Source organism: Herpailurus yagouaroundi, unplaced genomic scaffold (assembly GCF_014898765.1).
Source record: "Herpailurus yagouaroundi ecotype Mexico unplaced genomic scaffold, PumYag 189, whole genome shotgun sequence".
Classification (NCBI taxonomy): Eukaryota; Metazoa; Chordata; class Mammalia; order Carnivora; family Felidae; genus Herpailurus; species Herpailurus yagouaroundi.
In genome coordinates, this window is record NW_024412420.1 from 17561903 (window position 1) to 17577556 (window position 15654).

General features: G+C 59.7%; 1 protein-coding gene across 5 annotated transcripts; it reads right to left on the reverse strand.

Moving 5' to 3' along the window:
• Positions 1 to 410: 410 nt before the first annotated feature.
• Positions 411 to 15414, reverse strand: SLC4A1 (solute carrier family 4 member 1 (Diego blood group)). 5 transcript variants are annotated; one of them, XM_040497772.1, is made up of 20 exons: positions 15305 to 15414; positions 11670 to 11752; positions 11454 to 11544; positions 10346 to 10407; positions 9312 to 9492; positions 9075 to 9210; positions 8497 to 8623; positions 8273 to 8357; positions 7917 to 8119; positions 7244 to 7448; positions 6625 to 6837; positions 6297 to 6445; positions 6014 to 6208; positions 4720 to 4893; positions 4189 to 4278; positions 3561 to 3727; positions 2802 to 3055; positions 1662 to 1831; positions 1391 to 1567; positions 411 to 697 (listed from the first exon to the last, which is right to left on the reverse strand). In XM_040497772.1, exons 2-20 carry the CDS (start codon positions 11682 to 11684, stop codon positions 617 to 619), a joined length of 2775 nt encoding a protein of 924 aa, XP_040353706.1. In that variant the 5' UTR covers positions 11685 to 11752; positions 15305 to 15414; the 3' UTR covers positions 411 to 616. The 5 variants fall into 5 exon arrangements, with proteins under 5 accessions (XP_040353706.1, XP_040353705.1, XP_040353702.1 ...); XM_040497771.1 differs by having other exon boundaries at positions 9312 to 9540; XM_040497768.1 differs by having other exon boundaries at positions 9312 to 9552.
• Positions 15415 to 15654: the final 240 nt, after the last annotated feature.

Below are 15654 nucleotides of genomic sequence, written 5' to 3' on the forward strand. Positions count from 1 at the left end.
GGTGGGTAACTAAAGTAGAGCCTAGGGCTCTGGCCTCAGAGTCAGGAGACCTGGTTCAAACCCCAGCTGTACAGCTCAGGAGCTGTGTGGCCTTGGGCCAGCCTGAAGATACTGTCTGACAGTCCTTTCAAAGTTGACAAGGCTCCTTTTTCACATTTATCTTTGGTCCTCAGTAGCCATCCTGTAGCGTGGGTATTATTATAATTATACTCATTTTACAGAAGAGGAAGCAGAGGCTGGAGGACTTGCCCAAGGTCACACAGCATGCAGGAATTTGAACCTCACCCCCTCCACCTCCCCTGCCACTGCCCCTGTCTGTGCTGGCTGTGAAGACGTTGGTTCGGATCAGAGCCTTCCAGCTTGGGAACCCCACGTGGCAGTGTGGCAGCAGGAGGGGACTACACAGCGAATTTCCTCATGTGGGCCCTACTGGCCATCTCCAGCCATAAAAGCTGGTTTACTAGTCACTCCTTCCATCCCCACCCACAGCCCCAGGGCTCCAGTTGCTACCCCAGGAGGGACATGAGAGTCTATGAGATACCCATGAACTTCTGCTTTTCCTGGGAGAGAGGGGAGGCGGGAAGGTGGAGGGGGCTCTGAGGCCTGGGCCTTCCCCTCACACGGGCATGGGCGCCTCGTTGTATTCATCCTGACCTTCCTCCTCATCAAAGTTCGGCTTGGCATCGTCGGCATCCAGCTGGAGGGTAGAGTAGCAGGAGAGAGGGTAAGCTTCCGGGGAGAGGCGGGGCAGATGAGCCCTCCCCCCAGTGCTGAGAGCGCCTCTGGAGGGAGAGGGCCTGGCTCTCTCTGAACCTTGGACGAGTCATGTCCTGCCCCCTCGGCCCCCAGGTTTGGTCCAGATGAGCGGTGTCCAATGGGCGAGGAGCCCCCGGGGATCCGGTGCCCCGGCAGGAGAAGGCCTACAGAGGGTGTGCAGGGCACCCCTTCGCCAGGGCAGCCCCACAGCGACTGTCACATCGTGGAAGCATTCTACTGGAGGAGACTCTGTCCAAAATGACTTACAAGACCACAGGACCAGTCCCCCAGCGGTGAGGACAGCTCGTGTGGAACACAGCCCGTGTGCTTCCTAACTCTCTCCAACCCTGCCATTACTTCTGTTACAGGTGAGTAAACCCAAGGCGTAGAGAAAGGAAGCCACTTGTTCCGGGTCAGAAACTAGAACGAGGCAGTGCTGGATCTGGACGCAAGTCCCAGACCCAGACCTTAACCTCTGCGCCCTTCTGCCTTCCTTTGTTTCCAGACCCACCCCTCCTATTCTGCCAGCCCCGGGGATGACCCCTCCCTGCCCCCTGTAGCTCTGCGGGGGGGGGGGGGGGGGGGGGGGGGGGGGGGGGGGGGCGCAGGGGAGGGGAGGGGAGCAGACACTTACACACTTGAGCTCCAGCTCCCTGAAGATAAGCGGCAGCAGGAGGCGGCGCAGAGGCACCGTGAGAATGAGGATGAAAGGCAGGATCAATGAGATGGCCTGGAAGGACTTCACGACCCACAGCACCACCAGGCAGATGATCTGAATGCTCGTGAACAAGTGCATGCGCCAGGTCTTCACCTGCGGGCAGAGGCTGGGGTTACCGCCCGCCCTGCCCTGGCACCCCGCAACCCCCCACCCCACTCTGGGCTGGGCCGCCAGGAGGGCTCTGTACCCGCTTGACGTAGGGCACGACCGGGTGGTACTTGGGCGGCTTGAACAGAAGCAATAAGCGGTCAAAGAGCTGGATGCCGCTGAGGGATGTGACCCCCATGTAGAGGAAGATGCCAAACAGCACAGCCAGGGGGATGAGCGACAGGATGGGCCCCATGAGGATAGACACGCCTGCGGGGAGAAGCACACGCTCTTAGCCCCCAGGGGCCCCAGTGGGCCAGAAGCATCAGGGGCTGGGGAATGAAACCATAGGTACCGTATGAAGCCTTCTTAATAGGTATTACCCCCATTTTACACAACACTATTAATGCCTGTGCCGCTTTCCAAGCCTCTGACCGGCCCGCCGGGCCCCTCAGACTTCGGCCCACGGCCAACCACTCCCAGCATCGTCCTAATCTTCCCCACCACCTAGCCCCAGGCCCCCGCCCCTAGCCCACCCCGTCCCTCCCCCCCAGGTATTACCCCCATTTTACAGATGGGGAAACAGACCCAGAGAAGGGAAGCAACTTGTCTGCAACCTCGCAGCTACTAAGTGGCGGGTCAGGGAGTCAGACTCCTGCCAGCCCGATTTCAAAGCCTTTTCTTTTAGCCTCAGGGGATCACAGAGGTCAGAGAAGCCCAACTTTTCCATCGCTCCAGCCCAGGATACCTCCAACCCCCTCCACCTATCCAAACCCTGACCCTCCTCCAGCTAACACCAACTTTGTCTCCTATGTCTCTCAGTCATAGAACAGCCCAGCTAGAGAGACGTCAGGGGCATCTAATGAACCCTCTCATGGTACAGACTGAGAAACCGAGGCCCAGAGATGAGGAGGGTTACTAAGTTAGCAGCAGGGCAGGGCTGGAACCCACCATTCACTGACTGAACTTCTGTTGGATAAAACTCTGAATGCTGGGTCCTATCTAGAGAAGTCCCCTGCTCCTTCCTCGACTCAGATGTCCATCTCAGTGCCTTGGGCATCTCCTCCAGAATTCCCTCATGTGGACAACTGACACTGGGAGACACGGGCAGGGGGCACGTCGGGGAGATCTGGCTACAGTGCGGGCAGGGCTGGAGAAGGCACTGGATCCTAACGGGCAGGGGCTGGGGGCCCGGAGCAAGGCCAGAGGGTGGTAGAGAGTGTGGCCAGCCCTTACTCACCCACGAGCACAGCGACCAGGAGCCCGCTGATCCGCTGCTCCCTGACCGATTGAATCTGGGGTGCAGCCCCCGGGGTGCTGTCCTTGACCATGACGGTGAGTGCGTTGGCATGGGTGATGGATCGCACGGTTGTGGCACTGAGCCAGGGCAACCCAAAGAGGGCACCCACACCGCCCATGCCGATAATTAGCAGCAGGTCCAGGTGGAATCCAGAGCCTTTGACCATCTTGCGCTCTGGTTTGCTGATGAGCAGCCTGGCGGGGGGTGGGGGTGAGGTCAGGGGTGAGCAGTGCTCTCGCTTACCCTCACCCTCTTTGCCCCTCCTTCCTTCTCCATACTTGTGTCCCTCTGTATCTTATTTATCCTGCTGTGTTCATCTCCCTTAGAGTTCCTTGCTCCCCTCCCTCCCACCCCCTCTTGAGAATCCAGACTCTAAGAGTAGAAGTATCTTTAGATATCATCTAGAACGTCCACAAGCAGCTGAATCAGCTGAACTTCAGGGAGCCTCACTGGTACAGGTCCCTTCTGAGTTCTGGCACCTCGTTTTGTCTCCTTTCTCTTAAAAAGGCTTCCCCAAATTATACAGTGTCACGTCCCGCAAAACCTGGACCTTCCCCCGCCCATCCATCACTCCTGCTTGTCAGGAGGGCCACAGGTTTGACTGAGACTCGCGCTCAGTCCTTGGTGTCATGCCTGCCCGGAGCCTGTCGCTTTCCCCGCCTCGGACCCTCCCAGGCTCGGCCCCACCCTGGCTCTCACGTGGTGATCTGGGACTCAAGGAAGATGAGGATGAAAACCAGGAGGGCAGGCAGGACGGAGGCAAACATCATCCAGATGGGGAAAGGCGAATACAAGCCCAGAGGGTGGATGATCCAGCCCCGGACCGAGGAGTTGGACACCGAGAGGCCTTTAGGCACACTGAGTTTCTGTGGGAGGGGGATGCTGGTGAGAACACCGGAGGCAGGAGGCTGGGGGCAGGGAGGCAGGGCCAGCCAGGGTCCTGGGCACTTGGGAACTTACTTCTGGTTTGTACCCAGTCACTGCACTAAGCCCTTTATGTACATCTTCTCATTCCCAACTTTATAGATGAGGAAACAGGATCAGAGAGGTTATGTGGTTTGCCTTGCATCACACAGCTATTTGGTGTCAGAAGTGAGATTCATACTCAGATCTGCCTGGCTAAAGCAGATTCTTTGGAGTAAAAAGGGAATCTGCCTCAGACCCTCGCTTCAGTCAGAGGGCTCCTGTAGGGCTGTGGGAAGGACTTGAGGCTCTCAGGGGAGGCAGGGATGGGTAGGGGTAGTTCTAGATGGCTTTGGGTTTGGGAAAGCTATTCTTGGGAGGGGGACACTGGGAGAATGAAATAACAGTGGGGAGAGAGGGTCACCTGGGTATAGGTGTCCTTGACTGAGAAATCCACCAGGACCATGATCAGAATGGAGATGGGAACCCCAAAGTCTCCGATGACCCGTCGCAGCTGAGGGCAGAAATCAGTGGTCAGTACCCGGTTGTTTCCCTACCTCCTGCCTCCCACTCCTGCCCCTTCTTCACCCAGGGCGCCTTGCTTTTCCCAGGGAGTCCATCAACATCTAATGCCCTGTCCTGCACCTCAATGTACCTGCTTCCTTTCTTCTTTCTCTGGCCCAGCCCCACCTCTGGCCCCACAGCTTCTCCACCCCTTTTCTAAGAGCTGTCCTTGGCTCCCCACTAGGTTCTCAGCCTGGGCATGCTAAGAAAGGGAGATGGTCTTGCCTGAAGAGTGGCAGCCTAGATGAGGAGGAGACCAGGGAGGTTTGGAATGGGGGATGGGAATCTAGGGTAAGAAGGAGAGCTAAGGACACTGAGGAACCTAGAGGCATGCTTTGGACTGAGATAGGGCAGTGTAGGCAAGGGCAGGGTGAAGGGAGGGTGTGCTCACCCAGCCGGGGAAGTAGGAGCTGTTCTTGAACTTGCGCAGTATCATGGCTAAGAAGAAGGTGCCAGCCATGAGCACAAGGGAGAGGAGGGCTGTGTTGGGCAGGGGAGCCTGAGGTTTGGGCACTGTTGTCACATTGTAGTCATAATCCTTCTGCAGTGGATGGTCCTGGAAGATCTGCAGCAGAAAACCAAGGCATCCTATTCCCTTTCATCCATCTGTCCATCATCCATCCATCCATCTGTCCATCATTCATCCATCCATCCATCCATCCATCTGTCCATCATCTATCTATCCATCCATCCACCCATCAATCTGTCCATCATCTATCTATCTATCCATCCATCCACCCATCAATCTGTCCATCATCTATCCATCCATCCACCCATCAATCTGCCCATCATCTATTTATCCATCCATCCACCCATCAATCTGTCCATCATCTATCCATCCATCCATCCATCTATTATCCATCCATCCACTTACCTTCTTCCTCAACTGACAGGGTAACAGAGGGACAATGGGATTCTATAGCTTAGTTTTCAGGAGTAGAGAGCAGGCTCAGCTTGGGTGGGGTTAAGCCATGGTGGTAATGAGTACATGTGTGTGTGCACGTGAGCACTCAGGGACTGGGAGACCTGAGAAGGCTGGTGGGCAGGAAACAAATGCCAAGGAGGTTCCTAAAAAGGGCTTCGAAGACTTGGAAACAGAAAGCCCCACCAACGAGCAGAATCAGGGGCAGACACGCATCGTCCACCCTTCCTCCATATAAAATGCAGATGCAGAGGTGGGCATAGTTTAAGGTGACTGAGGTGAGGAGGCAGGGTGCTCCAACCACAGGCCCTGTGGTTCTTGGGGGTGAGTGTAGAGACGGCATGCAGGACTGGACATGGGCGCACAGAGGCACAGGCACTATGCAGTCACAGCAAGAGTACCAGCCCACAGGGGTCCTGGGGGGCTCAATGTGTTAAGCATCCAAGTCTTGATTTCGGCTCAGGTCATGATCCCAGGGTCGTGAGATTGAGCCCCATGTTGGGTTCCGTGCTGGGTGTGGAGTCTGCTTGGGGTTCTCTCTCTCCCTCTGCCCCTCCCCTGCTCACACTCCCTCTCTCCCTCCCTCTCAAAAAAGAGAGCACCGGCCCACAGGCAGCAGGAGTCAACAGGAATGCTGTCACGGCCACACACTGTGAAGGTACAGCCGCACGAGTGCCATGTGGACACGTGCGCAGCGACACACACGGTCACATGGCGCGTGCACAGAGTCACACGTGCTTGTCGACACTCCCGTGGCCCTTACCTTGATCAGCTTGAAGAAGGTCTCAGAGATAAAGATGAGGGAAATGAGGATGGAGAAGATCTCTTGGGTGTAGCGGGAGATAAACTGGACCAGGAAGCTGCCCTCGAAGGCCACAATGAGCACCACTAGCAGGACGAGCCAGAAGCCGATCCACACGCGGCCCACGATGTACTCCAGGTTGCTACTGCTGCAGAACTGCAAGGGCGGGAGAGGCGGCTGGGTCAGCGGACAGGCCCAGGCACCTTGCGTCAGGCAGGTGGGGTCAGGGCCAGAACAGAGCTACCGAGAAAAAGGCTTCCTCGAACACGAGCAGGGGTCCTGAAAAGCCAACCACCAGCAGCGGCTGAGCCCCGAGCAGGGAGAAGATGATGCCCTGGGCCGCAGTGGAGATGAGCAGCTCCGACACCCCCATGTGGTTAAAGGTCTTTTCTCCTGTGGGTAGAAGTTACAGTGTGGTCAAGGTCAAGAGGTCATTCCCAAGGGCCAATAGAGCGTTTCACGGGCAGGCTGGTGCAGGGGCCCCGACCGTCAGATCGGGACGGAAGACAGGGCCGACACGGAGGCCAAAGGGTCAGAGGTGAGGGTGAGGGGGGCCATGTGGAGGCACTGACCCAGGAGGCCGCCGAAGGTGATGGCCGGTGACAGGGCAGCAAAGTAGATGAAGATAACGGTAGCCAGGACCTGGGGGCTGAACGCGTCCGTGATGTCACTCGGGTAGTGGGAGTAGCGGCGCTTGATGTCGCGTACCAGGCCCCCGAAGAACCGGCCTGTCCGCCGTAGAGGGTCTTCCGGGCCACCAGGGATCTCTGGACCCCCATTCAAATCTGCAGTCAAGGACAGGACCGTGGTCACAGGGGGTAACAGCAGGAGGTATGGGGAGAGAGGAATCGAGGGGAGAATCTTTATTTTTTATGCTCATTTATCTATTTTTTGAGAGAGAGAGAGAGAGAGAGAGAGAGAGAGAGAATCCCAAGCAGGCTCCGAGCTGTGAGCGCAGAGCCCAACAAGGGGCTCAAACTCGCAAACTGTGAGATCATGACCTGAGCTGAAATCAAGAGCCGGACGCCCAACCGACTGAGCGACCCAGGAGCCCCGAGGGGAGAATCTTCTGATGGGAAGGGAGAGGCCAAGGAGGCTGGGAGACATGAAGACAGAGAGAGGAGGGGAGGCAGGGTCCCGCAGGGCTGCGCCGGGGGAGCTGAGGGTCTGTGGGGGCTGCAGGGTAGGTACCTAGGGCCTTGTGGAGTCTGGGCTCCTGCCTGACAGTGCCTACTCGTCTCTGCAGCAGCTCCCTCTGCACGGGCACCAGACCGAGCAGGGCCTTCTCAGAGGGCACTTCGGAGGGAGGCAGCACCAGGCTGCAGTCCAGAAACTCCTCCAGGTTATCCACCAGCTCGTCCCGGCTCTGGGCCAGGTAGGCCTCAATGCGGAACACCTGGGGGCCGGAGAGAGGGTCAGGGCTGCCTGCACCTGCTAGACGAAAGGACCCAAGAGGCCACATTCAGGGCCTCCAGGAACCAGAACCCTCTCCCCCAGCTCCTTCGTGCTAGGAACTGCTTTTCCTGCTGCCCCCCTCACCTTTATGCCCACCGCAAAAGGGTTTTGGGGAGGCAGACAGGGCCTCGAGTGGGGAAAGGAGAAAGGAGGCTGGGCCAGACCAGGCCAGACCTAACCCGCTGGAACCGGGTCAGAGTGGCCACACCAGACCAGGCCAGATCAGGCAGGGCTGGGCCAGAGCACAGGAGCCCTGGACTACCTGTCCCTGGCCACACAGGGTGGAAGCAGCTGGGTTAGACCGCATGTGCCAGACCAGCAGGACTAAGGTGGCTCAGGCCGGTCCCGTGAGTGACGTCAGCGGCCGCCCCGCCTCAGGCTCCCCCGGCCCTCGCCAGCCCCTCCTCACCTTCTCCGACATGAGGGTGGCAGCAGCCCGCCCCAGCTGGGTGTAGTCGATGTGGGGGGCCTCAGGTCCCAGCAGCACGAAGAGGAAGCGCACGGGCACTTGGAGCCGCACGGCCTCCTCCAGCAACGGGGCCTCCTCCAGCGAGGAGGCCTCCTTCAGCCGCACGAAGCCCAGCACGGGGCGCGCCAGGAACTGCGCTCGGCCTGCGAGGGGAAGGGGTGACGGGGTGGGCGGTGGGGTGGTCAGGCCAGGCTGAGGGGGGCACTGCTGAGGCCGGGCTCAGGGAGAGGAAGGCTGGGCCGGGCCGGGAGGCAGAAGCAGGGGGTGCGGAGGGAAAGGGGGCACCAGCTCCTTACCCACTAGCACCAGGGTGGCCTCCGAATCTGGGGGTATCTTTTCCAGAATTCCAGATGCTGAGTGTTCTTCTATGTCTTTCTCTCCCTGTTGGAAGGAGGGTGGTGAGGGGACGCCTCTGGCCGCTCTGAGCATCCAGCCCCCTCCTTCCCTAACCACTGTCATGTCTCTGCATGTTCAGGTTGGGAGCTCTCCAGCGCTCCCTTCACCCCCGGTACAGCCTCACCTTCTTACAGAAGAGCTTCGTCTCTAACGAGGGCTGCTGCTGGGAAAGCAGAGGCTCTGAGGGGTTCCCAGAACTCGTCACAACTGTGGGCTTCATACCCCCCAAGTCCTCCAGGTCTCTGGCATGGCTGCAGGAAACACAGGGGACGCGGACTGAGAGAGCTGTTCGGGCCGGGCTGTTAATAGCGTGGAGACCCGTGGTGGGAGGGATCAAGCAGGGCTCCCCAGTGACCAGACTAGAGAAACCCCGGGACAGGAGGACAATCGGCCTCCTGTGGAAGGACGGGGTGGATGCCAGCGGGTGGCCTCCGTCTGGAAGGACGAGGTGGGGCCAGGAGGGAAGGGCCTTGAGAGCCTCGCCTCCTGAGGACCAGTAGCCCCAGTAGCCCCCCAGATCTGAGCGTGGAGACATGGTCACCCCCCCCAAGAGGTGTCCGAGGCAGGAGCCATCGTGGAGAAAAGTGGGCCCTGGCCTGGTGGGGGAGGGGCCACCCGGGCCTCTAGGGAGAGCTCGGGGCAGGCGGGCTGGGGAGGTGGCCCTTTTGGCTGTGGAGTCCGGGTCCTGGCAGACAGGGGCACCTGTGCTGGAGCAGCAGGGTCCGGAGCAGTGTCTCTCGGTCGTCAGGCCGGATCAGATCCTCGTAGATAAACCTGTCCAGCAGCTGGTTGGCCACCCCCGCCAGGGAAGTCTCTGGCAGGTCCAGGAGGACAGCACCTGCAAGGGGTGGCGGGGTGAGCCGGGCGGCCGGACGTTGGCCCTCCTCCCCTCCACCGAGCCGTAGGTGCAGGGTCGCAGAGGCGCCCGGCGGGGCTCACCCTTGGCAAAGGCTCTCCGCAGCTCCAGGAGGCTCCAGAAGGTGAGGTAGGACAGGTGCGGGCAGCCCCAGGTCCCGTCTTCCCCCAGGTTCTCCTCCAGCCGCATCCAGTGCGCGACCTCCACCCACCGCAGCTCTTGGTTCTTCCCATCCATCACCAGCTCGTGCAACTCCACGTAGACCTGCAGCCCCACAGGCCTGAGTTCGTCTCCAGGGCCCGGAGCAGCGCCCTGGGGAGAACACTGTCAGCCCGGGACATGGGGGACACTCAGCAGGCTCCGAGGGATGTCTGAGGGAGGCCCGGGGTCCTGGGAGGCACTCGGGGCAGACCCCGAGCTCAGGAGGGGGACCGGCAGGAGCAGCAGCCTGGGCGTGTCGGGCGAGGCAGCAAGTGTGGGGAAGGGTACAGCCCACACCCCTGGCTCTATTCCCCGACTCCCTGACCGGCCTCCTCACCCCATCTCAGAGGCATTTGGAGAACCTCCAGACCAAAAGGGGTGCTAGAGAGGACACCTGGGAGGAAAGGGAGAAAGGAGGACTTCGGGGTCATCGGGTGGATCTCCTGCCTTCAAGACTGTTGAGCGGGCTCGGCATGCCCTTCCCTGTCCTTGGGGCCAGAGGACCACTCCCTGGAGCCTCGCTGAGGGCAGACCCAACTTCCCAAGCAGCTAGACAGTCTGATGCCCAGCAGGGAAGTGTGGGGCCTGGCGGGCCTGGGCAGAGGGGGCACGTATGTAATTCTGTGCTTCCCCAGGGAGCACGTGACAGCCTGGCCAGAGGGTCTGGGAGGGCAGGTCCCCAGAAGTTACTTTATCTCTGCCCAGGGCTCTCCCTGCTCAGTGGAGACCCCATCAGCGAGGGGTGTCCTCTCCCATTCTGCCTATTTCCCGGGGTGCCCACTCCTTCTCTACCTGTTGGTGGGGTTCGCCGATGCTAAAGCTGTGTCTGTCCTTCTTCACCTCCCTTCCCCTGGTAGAAGGGCAGGTCCCACGGGCAACACAGAAAAGAGAATTGGGGGAGCCCAGGGGTCCTCACCTCGTGGGTCTCTGGGTACGATGTGATGTGGTAATCTGTGGCTGTCGGCTCGGCTTCGTGAGCTGAAAACCCGGAGGCCAGTTAGGGTTGCCCCCAGATAATGCCCCCCTCGGGGTCGTCCTGCACCCCGCCCCCCCCCCCCCCGTGAGCCTCAGCGCAGCAAGGCTCCCTCCCTTTGCCGCTGGGCAGGACCGGGGTGCCCGCACCCCACCCACCCCACCCCTGCTGCTCCATGGGCTGTGGCCCCCCGTGTGTCCGTTCTTGGCCCGGCCTGGCTCTGTCATGCCCCGTCCGAGCATGGTGGACGACCCTTGAGACTCATCTTCAGCGGTGACAGAGAGGGTCACTTCCGAGGTGCAGGGTCCTGAGCAGCAAATCTCAGGATTCTCCTAGGATCGCCCTCCTCTCCCATCACCTTCTGGGACCAGATTCCCTACCTTCTTCCCTCCAGCCTCAGCAATCCCACCTGCCCCAAAACTCCTCACCGTCTCCAGGTGGAGCACTGGGAGCCAGGGTGGGCTCTACCTTATATAGCCCCCACCCCCCACCCCTCTCCCAGCCCGCATTTCTCAGAGGGGCCTCTTATCTTCCATACCAATTGCCAGCACTTAAGTCCTGTTGACGGTAAACAGGTCCCCACCTGGGGCTCCCCAACCGAGACCTTGGCAGGGCCAGGAAGGTTTCCTGATGTCTCTCTGCCCTGGGAGGGTCCCCACAGCCCCCCATTTCTCAGGACCTCTAGACCCCCAAACAGAACGATGCTCTCAGGACAGACCCGGTGCCTGGCCAAGAAGTCAGCCTTGGATGGGCACAGGTGGCCTGTGGGCTCCTGCCCTTGTCCCAGACAGGCTTGGCTGCCCTGTCCCAAATGGAAAGGCCTGGCCATGGGTGACTCGTTCTGCCCGGCCCCCGCCCCACCCCGCCCCCGCAGTCACCCCCTGTGATCACTTCAAACAAAACTCTGTTTATCCTTCAATCAGCCAGGATTGTGGGGAAACTGGCCCTGGGGCTGGGGAGGTAGTGGAGAAGGGAGAAGGCATGTTGCCCATCCGTCTCTGTCTGGGGCTCAGCACCTCATCCCGACAAGACAAAGAGAGACGGGGCTCACCCACTGGCTCCTCCACCTGAAACACGGGGACGTCTGGGTCTTCATAGTCCTCCTGTTCTAGAGTGATCTCCAGCTCCTCTTCATAGTCATCCTGTGGGAAGTGGCCATCAGGGCTGGGCTCTGAAGGGCTTCTCCAGCCACCACGAAGGCAGGGGTCCAGGGCGGGGTTCCCAGAGCCCCAAGATAGGAGCCCCGCAGGTACCACGAAAGACTCACCAGCCGGTCCCCCATGGTGCTGTCCAGATTTCCTATTTGTCTGCGGTGATCCACGCTCCCAACATAACCCACACTGCTGGTCCCTGCAGTGGGGCAGCACAAGCTGAGTGAGACACAGGGCATCCCGGAGTCTTCTGATCCCCCGCCCCCAGAGGAGGCTACATTTGAGTGGAGGGGGATCCCATGTGTTGGGAGACAGTGGGCTCAGGGGGAGAAGTGTCGGAGGGGCCTGGAGGAAGGAGCTAGATTTGTAGGTTGAGGGCAGGTGCACGGGGGCCAGGAGAGATGGGGCAGGTAGAGGAAGCTTGGCTGGCATTGATCAGAGGGCGTTTGAGAGGATGGAGGGCCTTCAGGTTCATCTCCTTCCTCCGGCCACCAGTCCTCACCTGGCTTCTTTTCCTGTCCATCCTCAGGACTTAGCCAACTCCGGGGACATGACCTGTTTCTTCTTCAAGGAGCTTAGCTCCCCTGACAGTCTTCACAACATACCCTCTTCTGCCAGAAACAGCTACTTTCTGCTGGGCATGGGGCTGTAGCGTCCTTGGGAGTGGCTCACAGGTGCTGAATGACATGGCCCTGTTTCTCTCCCCCACTCCATCTCTCATCCTCGCTCCCCACCTATCCCGTTGGCCTCACGAGCCCTTTCCTGCCCCAGGGCCTTTGCACATGCAATTGCCCCGCATCCCAGGTGCCCCTCCCCCACACCTCATCCCTTCCCACATCTCAGCTCTTCAGATTCCCTTCCTGACCACCCTGCCATTCACTGACCCGATCGGTCGTTTTCTGGCTGTTTGATTCATTTATGTATACATCATCTGAGGATGCCTCTAGTAGGGAAGCCGCTCGAGTGCCAAGATCTATGTCTCAGTCCCTCCCTACTCAGTCTCCACTAATCCCCTACTCCTAGAAGAATGGTTGCCACCAATAAATATGTTTTGGATGAATGTAAAGCGTGGCTCCGCCCTGCAGGCTTGTGCCTCTGGGACTGGGGAGTCAGGATGCCTGGGACTCGGCCAAGAGACGGCTGAGCCCCGCGCCTCCATTTGCTCAGTTGCGGCTCTGGCAGAGAGGGAGGCATGGTCACTCCGGGAATGTGAGGACCAGCCCCAGGGGAGCACAGAGGTCCCCTAGGGTGGCCCCGGACTGGGCGTGGAGGGGCTCCCTTTCCCCCTCACCCACTGAAGCCCTGGGTGTCGCGACAACGGCGATTCGGGTCAGGTCGACAAACATGCCCGCTCCGTGCCCGCACGGAGCTGAGATGAACAAGACAACTGTCCCTCCCCTCAAGAAGCTCCCGGCCCTGACTGGGACCGCAAAGTGGGAACGCGTGACAGGCTGAGGGCGCCGGGAGATAACGAGTCCCCCAGACGAACAAGAGATGAGCAGAAGGTGTCGGGGGCCAAGGACCGTAGGGCAGGACGAAGGGTAGGAAGGACCTGCAGGTGGGGTTGGGGGTGGGGTGGCTCCAAGGAGGGGGACCCTGGGGCTGGGCCGAGAAGCTCTGAAGGACCTGAAGGGCTGAGAGGTGGGGAAGGACAGCCCGGGTCTGAGGAGTGGCTGCCCAAAGTGCAGAGGTGGGACCGCGCCAGACAAGGCTGAGGGCAGAGGGCAGGGAGGGTACACAGAGAGAATGGGACAGAGAAATTTCTTTCCAAGGAGTGGGTGGTGCTGGGGTCCCAAGAGACAGGGAGAGGGCATGACAGAGGCCCGCCAGACTGAGAAAGGCAGGGGTCCCTGCCTCGCGGTGGTGGTAGGGGAAGTGAAGACTAGGGCACGGCCCTTGAGGGCCCTTGTCACACACAGCTTTTTCTCTCCCTCTCCTGTCCCTCTCTTTCCTCTTCTCCCATCTTTGTTTCCTTCCTCCCTTCTCTGGCCTTGCCCCGGCCTGGGCCTCAGATCCCTAGCAGTCCCAAGGGTATTAAGCCTTAGGGGCTAAAAGTCCCTCCTGTGAGGCTGGGACTGTGGCCTCCATTTCTGAGAAGTGGGTTGGTCCGAGGGGCCGTGCAGAGCCACAGGAAGCAGCCTGTCTGCCACTGACTGGCCGAATAGCCTTGGGCAGCCCCCAGCCTCTCTCCAGGCCTCAGTCATCCCATCTGTACAATGGGGAGGGCCTTCCGGCCAGGGTTCTGAGACTTCAGTGAGACAGAAGAGAGGAGAACGGGGGTGATTTGAACGCATCTGGGGCCTTACAGGGTGCACCCATGACCCAGATTGCTGGTCCCACTAGGCCCAGTCACCCCCCGCAGCTGCCGGCCTCGCACTGATAAGAGCCTGGAACCCGAACCCTGCCCTGTGTCTGGAAACTCCCCAAACACCTGGCCGTCCAACCAGCCGGGGCAAGGCCAGATAACGGTGAGCAGGGCATCTGGAGCCCAGGAGGTGGAGCACAGCTGGCAGAGGCTGGGGTCTGGGATGGGGCGGGGGGTGGGGTGGGGTGGGGTGGGGGTTGACCAGATGATGGGGAGGGCTCCCTGGTGGCATAGCACTGCCTTTGTGTAATCGCCCCCACACCGCACAGAGCTGTGCTGCCTTATCTCCTATAGTCCCCAAACTACTCTGTGAAATGGGTAATGTCATTAACCCCCTTTTACAGATGAGAAAGCTGAGGTTCAGAAGGGTTAACTTGTTTTGGTCCTATGGTAGGTAGGTATCAGAGGCGGGTTTAAACCCTGGCCCAGCTGACTCCAGCCGCATCTCTAGCCATCATGCTGAGCTGCCTCCTAGAAGAGAAAACAGCTCTAAGCTGTTCAGCACTAGTGGTTAAGAGCGTGAACCCCGCAGTCAGACTGCCTGGGTTCAGATCCTAGCCCTGCCACTGCCTGCGTGACCTCGGGCAAGTGACTCAACCTCTCTGTGCCTTGGTTTCCTCGCCTGTAAAGTGGGGGTGATATTGATACCTACCTTATAAGCCTGTTGTAGCACTGAGTTAAGTTGATCTACGTAAAGCACTTAGAATAACGTCTGATGCACAAAGAGCTCAGTGTAAAAGTTTGCCGTCATTATCACTGAGACTGGGGATCAAGGTCAGACTTGCTTTCTTCACCTATGTCTCTGATTTTCCTTCAATTCCCATGGAATTAGCCTAAATGCTTTGAGATCCTTGGGTGATGGGGGACTCCTCCTTTCCCCCCAAACACTCTCTAGGATGGGCCCGGTGCCGGGTCTGCCTGGTCGACTCCCCTGCAAGCATCTCATACGGGAAGCACTGTCAGTGGCCAACTTTCCTCGCAAGAGGGAGATCAGATGGCCTGTACGTCCCCGCACGTGGAGGAAAGAGGGAGCTGGGCTGTAAGACCGGTGGGACTGGTAAATAGGAGCCTGACAAGGACCCACGCTTGGGGGGGGGATCAGATTTGCCCCCCACCCCCACCCCAGCCACACGCCTCTGCTGCTACGTGCCAGTCTCTTTTTCCTAACACCTGCAGCCCTGTGCTCTCCGGCTGTAGGTGCCAATGGGCTTGTGCCCTTAGGGGTAACAACACACATCCTACGTTCTCAACCCACCCACCCGCACCCCCCTCCCTTGGAGGTAGGGCGCCTGTGCCCACCTAGACACAGATTCAGGCTGCGCACCTGCAGAAGCCCTCGGGACAGGTGCCACAGGCCACCCCCCAGCCCCTCCCGGCCCTGCTCACCTGCTCACGAGCCTCGGGGTCCCTCAGCGAACTCCTGAAGCCACCGGTGTTCTCTGCAACCAGCCGAGCTCACACCTGCTCTAACAGCACCAGGTCCTGGCTCCCAAACCCCTGACTCATGCCCCCGCCTCCTAATCTGCCCGCCCCACGGTCCCGGGAGCCCCTTCCCACCCCCCGCCCGGCTCCTTCTGGGTGCCCAGTAAACAGAGTTATCTCTTACACACATCTGGACAGCTGTGAGTCTGGCCCACCCCACCCCAGCCAGCTACTCGCAAGGACTCTCCTGGGTCTTCCTTCGTGGACCAAGGTCAGACGGCTGGCTTCTCGAGCTCCCAGCCTCAGGGCAGGTC